A 6,000-nucleotide genomic window follows, 5' to 3' on the forward strand; every position below is an offset into this window, starting at 1 on the left:
GATCCCCTCCCAGAACATCCGTGGGATGTGTCTGCTGTCCTACAGCCACTCCAAGGACTGTCCCCCGGAAAAGAGAGAGTTCTACTTGTCTGCAGCCAAAGAATCCTTCGAGGTGGGGCTGCTCACCAAGGAGGAGCAGAGTGCCATCACCAGCAGGCAGGAGCTGCACAGTTTCATCAAAGCCTCCTTCTGCCTGGCCACCGTGCACCGCTGGCTCCACGGGGACAGCCAGGAGCTCCATGGGGTCACCCAGCTGTGCAGGGAAGCCCTGGGCAAGCTGCACTCCTACAGCACCTCCTTCCCAGAGGAGGAAGAGAAGGAGATGCTTGCCAGAGAGATCATGTCTCTGGTTGCAGCTGTGAAGAGGCGCCTGCGGGTGGGAGGCTTCCCCAATTCCGACACCAGGTCGTACGTCCCAGACAGTTATAAAGGCGCGGTACGAAAACCTGTCCTGCAAGGGGAAGCCAGCTTTGAGAAAATCCTTGCCAAGCATTCCCAGCACCACCTGTCAGTGTGCCAAGTGTTTGAAAAAACTTGCAGGATTCATAAAACCGCACGGGGAGAGATCCAGGTGGGAGCTTGTATCACAACCCTGAGAACAGAGACCAAAACCATGGACACCCTGTGTACTGCTGAAGACACAGCTCAGCAGAGGAGTGGTGCTGTGAAAATTCTGGGCTCACCAACAGCAGGAAACAGCTCAGAGGGACTCAGTGGCCAAAGAAATCAAGACATTGGCTCTGGTGTGATGAAAATTTCCTTTGAAGAAGAGATGGAGCCATTAGAAATGAAAATAAACAGTGAAAAAGATGTTTTCAGCAGAGGGCAAGACAGGAGCCAAAGCACTACTTCTGAGAACTCTTGGTGCAAGCTGTCCAAATGCAGTTACTCTTCCAGCTGGGAGGAGCTGAGTTGTAATAGCAGCAGAGAGTCTCTCAGGGACGGGCAGCAAGGGGAGAAGAGCTCAGTGGAGGAGCAGTGCTGCACCACAGAGCCCAGTGGAAGCAGCCAGGACATGCCCCTGTGCTCCTTACCTCCCAGAGCCTGGCATCCTGCTCCTCAGGAGCCCCTCCGTGGCTCTGGGGGGTCTCCTCAGCATTCCTCAGAGGGGTGTGCCCCTCGAGCAGGGAGGATGGTGGAGAAGGAGCTTCTCTGCAGAGAAGAGCTGCAGGAGGGAAGGCACCGTGGCAGGAGCTCCTCAAAAGAGAAATCAAAGGGCTCAAACAATGAGTTTCCTTCCCTCTCCATCCTCTACTCTGTTCCTACAAGGCAGGAGGAGAAGTCCTTTTCCTGTGCCGAGCTGAGCTGCAGGACCAAGGACAGCAGCAGGGAGGGAAGCATCGGTCGCTTTGAGTGGCTCCACTCGGGAGAACCTGCAGACAGCGCCGAGGGTCCCTCGTTTGAGGCACAGCCCCCCCAGGACAGGAGCCCTTCTGCACCATCAACAAACATCAGGCTGAAATCAGGCAGTGACTCCTCTGTGCCTGGCTGGCTGAGCACATCTGCCATGCTGGGGAACAGATCTCTGCAGGTGCCTCAGGTTGACACCCAGGCAGAAACAATGGATGACACTGAATTCGAGCTCATCAGCCTGGGAGACTTGGTAAAGGATTATCCTGCAGCACTGGCTCCAAAGCATGGAGCAACTCCCAGTGTGCCAACAGCTTTGCCCTCCCTGGGAAAGATACCCACAACCAAGCACTTTGACTGTGCCACTACAGAGGAGGATGAAGAGAAGTCTCAGGATGTGCTGGGCAGCAGGGGACAGTCCAGTTCCTCTCTGAGTTCAGGGATCACATCAGCACTGATGGCCACGAGCTGCCCTGCAGGTTCAGTCCCAAGGGGTAGTGGCATTGCCTTCATGCCTGGCAGAGTGAAGGAAGAGCTCCTGGATGCTCGCTTTCTGAGGGATGATGATTACAGGCAGCTCCTGGCAGGGGTGGAGCATCACTGGCTTGTCCAGAGACTGATGCCTACTGGGATCTTTAGGAGCAAAGAGCTTCGCAAAGCATACTGTGAGTTCCCACACAGCAACCTGTGCCTCCATAGAGAGCAAGCTTGACTCAATATTTTAGTCAGGATTTAATTTTTTATTGCATTTTACCCCATTACTTGAGTTTAGATTCCACATGCCATCCCTGAAATCTGACTAAGATAATGATCATTATGTTAATCATAAATAACAGCCAGTCCTCAGCACAGGCTCAGAGCAGTCCTGTGGATTTCTCCCTTTTATCTGTGGTGTTCTCCTTTTTGTAGCTGCCCTTCTTCTGAAATACTCCAAGAAATCAGGGCTGTGGACAGGCCAGGAGACAGCTGTGTTCATTGGGGACTACCTGAACGTGGCCAAGGAGGGCAAGCAGAGAAATGCCTTTTGGATACACTTCCTGCACCAAGAAGAAAGCCTGGGAAGGTATGGATTTCTGAAACAAAATGTACATCAATGCTGCTTGTTTGTAAATATGGATGAAAACTGTCTGGTAAGATTTGCTGTAGCAGGAATATTTGATGGCTTTGTCCAAATGTGTTGGACATTTTGGCAGTCTTTCCCACCACTCCATGTAACTCTAGCTTTTAATTTCCCGGAGGAAAAGCTGCTTTACTCTTGTCTTCTAAGAGCTAATGGTAGAGTTCAGATCATTGCTAGGAGTAGCTTATTCATTATTATGGATGGAGAGCAATATTTTAATATCTCTGAGTCAAACTCCCATCCCAGGATTTGATGGATAATTTTTCACGTCTGTGAGATAGAAAAGAATTCCACCCAGTTTTGATGGCAGCCATTTTAAAAGCACCACCCAGAGGTGGATTTGCTTCTGACACATTCTGCTTTGCAGTGATGTTTCTGTATCACAGTGCCCAGAAAAAACACCTCTCCAGATCCTTCTCCTTTTGTTCAGGTATGTTGGGAAGGAATACAAAGAGGAAAAAGGACTCCTCCATCATTTCAGTGACGTGGAGCGACAGATGACAGCCCAGTACTACGTGACAGAGTTCAACAAGAGGCTGTATGAGCAGAAGGTCCCTACCCAAATCTTTTACATCCCCTCTGCAGTCCTCCTGGTAAGAACTGTCTGCTGAGCAATCCCAAGGACCTGATGAGGAAAGGTGTCTTGCGTCAATTACAGCAACAGCGGGGCTATCTCCTTTCAGATTCTGGAAGACAGAATTATAAAAGGATGTGTGAGTGTGGAGCCCTACATCCTGGGGGAGTTTGTGAAGCTCTCCAACAACACCAAGGTGGTGAAGAATGAGTACAAGGCCACGGAGTATGGTCTGGCTTACGGCCACTTCTGCTACGAGTTCTCCAAGGGAACTGACGTGGTCGTTGACCTTCAAGGTGTGTGTGACAGTGATGTTTATGCCTCTCACACTCAGCTGCTGGCCCACAGGTGTCTTTGGGGTATTCATTTGGTTAAAATTCATTGTGTGTCTCATAGGGTTCTGCTGTTGCTGCCATAGGTGGAAACTGGGAGTCACTGAGGTGACAGGAAGAGAGGAAGGGCCATGCCAGGCAAAGAGTCCTGAGTGTGTTAAAACAAAGGCTGTGGTGTTTATCAAGATAAACAAGATATCAAGATGTACCATTTCTTCCACAGGTTGGGTGACAGGTAACGGGAAAGGCCTCATCTACCTCACAGACCCCCAGATTCACTCCCTCAATAGCAAAGACTCACGCTCCAACTTTGGGAAGAAAGGAATTTACTACTTTTTTAATGATCAACACATGGAGTGCAACGAGATCTGTAGCTGCCTATCCTTGACAAGGCCCTCCGTGGAGCTGCTGGCCTAGACTGGCACAGGTCAGTCCACAGAACAACCCATGAGCTGGACACTGTTTTATTCTAGACATCTTTGGGAGCAACTCATCCAACAAGACAGTGAAAAGCTGCCTTCATTTCCTATTCTCCTCTTCCCCTCCAAAGCCCCCATGTCCCACTGCCCCCAGGCACTGGCATCCTTTCTTTTGGGAGATTTCCTTGATGAGAAAGGGGGCACAGCATCAAAGTTCCACAAAAAGATGGGTCCCCAACAGACTTTGCTTTTACAAAACCATCCCCTTTTGTTTCTGCAGCCAGCAGAGGTTTTTAGGCTTTTGTCCCAGCGTTTTAGCAATGCTATTGTTTTCTAGGTGATGTTTGTGCTGAGTTGTTTGGAAAGATGCCCTATCCCTGGGCCAACTGATTAGAACTAGGTGTAAAGAGGGAGAAGGAAGAGGGGGAAAAAAATATTAAATCTCTTTATTATGGTGCATAAACCTTCAGTCTTGGGGAGCTGCGCAGCTGCGCTGGGAGAAAAATGCATTCAAAAATATAATGCCAGTGTGAATAATCCTTTCCCGAGCTCTGCTCACAGACTGCTCCAGCTTTGTCAGGTGAACTTGAACCGGGCCATCAGATTTGCGGCCGTTCCCATTGCACACTGTCTGTCACCCCGGGGCATTCACCATCTTGCCTGTTGTTAAGAGCCAGCAAACAATCCATCATTGAGCTGGGCAGTCGCCGGCTGACACGGCGGTGAAATCGGCATGTGACGGGACACTCGGCCCCAGTGTCTCGCAGATTAAAGTGATACATGGAAGCTCACGTGTTACTGGGAAGATTAAGCCCGTTATCTTGTTGTGCAGCCAATAAAGGCCGGCCTTGTTCTCGCTCGGCAGTGGGGAAATGCTGGCCTGAGCTGAGTGACGAGCCTGCATAGCTCCGTGCTCCGGCCAGCGAGCGCAGCCGGGCTCCGGGGGGCGAACAAAGCTAGTTAGCAGGATCCCGGGAATTCATGGGCGGCCGAGGTGCTGTGTTAAAGCCTCTCTGCAGAAGCTTTCCTGCTCTGTAGGGACAATTAAAACCAAAACAAAACCCCTCGGACACTCCCTGCACAACAAAGTGTCCTAATGCGCTGTCAGCAGGCAGCACAAGCAGTTTTGGGAGCCCTGACCAGTCCTGCGTTTTCCACTCCTTCCTGCTCGAAGGGAGGAGAAGAAAATTTATTTAGACGTGCTTCTGAATAAATCCATCCCTATGGAATTTTAATATTTTGCTTTCTTCCTAGTATTTCCACCTAGCAGCTTGTTTATTTTGTTGGTTTAGGTGACATTTTGCCACCTCAGCCAAAGTTATGGCTACTCACAAGTAAAAGCTAGGGTCGAGGATCAGCTTGTTCAGTTCCCTGTTAAAACAGACATGGAATCATATTCTACTGGTCTTATTCTTCACAGGATTCTTACTCTTCACAATTTCAGGTGTATCAGGCACTCTCTCTTCATCCGGGGCTTGGATACTGGAAATCGTGGATTTATAACCTCACTGCCTGAAGAGCTGGGGCTCTTCATGAACATGGCTCCAAACACACAGAGTTTGAGTTATTGGCTGCAATTTGTGGTATAAATAGGGGATTATTGAGGAAATAAATAGTTGACTCTGAGGACGGAGAATTTAATATTTTGGCTATAAATTTCATCACAGAGATACTGACAAAAAATGCTGCTATTTCCTCTGGTATCAGAATAAAGTAATTTGAACTAGCTGAGACATCGGGAATACTTTGTCTTTTTTAAATTAGAAATTGGAAGTTTTTATTGGAGATCCAGTGGTTTGTGTTAAGTAACTTGCTACTGAGATGATTTTTGGGCTTGATTAATTGTAGTACTCTCCAAATTCCAACCTAAGTACTCGGTATAACCAGTGAGAGCCAGGCTCTACAAAAGGAGCGGAGCTGTGTCGTGCTGGCACAGTGAAATATGAGATGTAGGGACATCACACTTGAGGAAGCATGAAACATTTTTTCCTGTCACCTAAACTCCAGGACTTGAGTGTAAGGACTTGTGTAAGTGCTGCTGCAAGTCAGGCACGAAACCGGCCTGATTGTGGCAGCGGTGACACACTTTCCTGTCCTTCAGGGAGGGTATTTGCTTAAAGAGCTTTTTACTCCTTCCCTTTCTGCAGGTATCCAGGTGAAAGGCCAGAGTTTTGTTGGCTGTGTGTCGTGCCTGTGCATCCAAGT

At 49.1% G+C, this 6,000-nt stretch overlaps 1 protein-coding gene across 1 annotated transcript in view; it reads left to right on the plus strand.

The window, feature by feature from the left end:
- The window catches only part of ALPK1 (alpha kinase 1), a 31,217-nt gene extending 25,764 nt beyond the window's left edge, over positions 1-5,453 (plus strand). Inside the window, exons 10-15 of the mRNA XM_059470709.1 lie at positions 14-2,015; positions 2,260-2,413; positions 2,901-3,063; positions 3,154-3,340; positions 3,600-3,803; positions 5,240-5,453. Of these exons, the coding sequence (XP_059326692.1) occupies positions 14-2,015; positions 2,260-2,413; positions 2,901-3,063; positions 3,154-3,340; positions 3,600-3,793 (2,700 nt within the window). The 3' untranslated portion in view covers positions 3,794-3,803; positions 5,240-5,453. The remainder of the gene's footprint in view (positions 1-13; positions 2,016-2,259; positions 2,414-2,900; positions 3,064-3,153; positions 3,341-3,599; positions 3,804-5,239) is intronic.
- The last annotated feature ends 547 nt before the right edge of the window (positions 5,454-6,000 follow it).

Source organism: Ammospiza nelsoni, chromosome 4 (assembly GCF_027579445.1).
Source record: "Ammospiza nelsoni isolate bAmmNel1 chromosome 4, bAmmNel1.pri, whole genome shotgun sequence".
NCBI lineage: Eukaryota > Metazoa > Chordata > Aves > Passeriformes > Passerellidae > Ammospiza > Ammospiza nelsoni.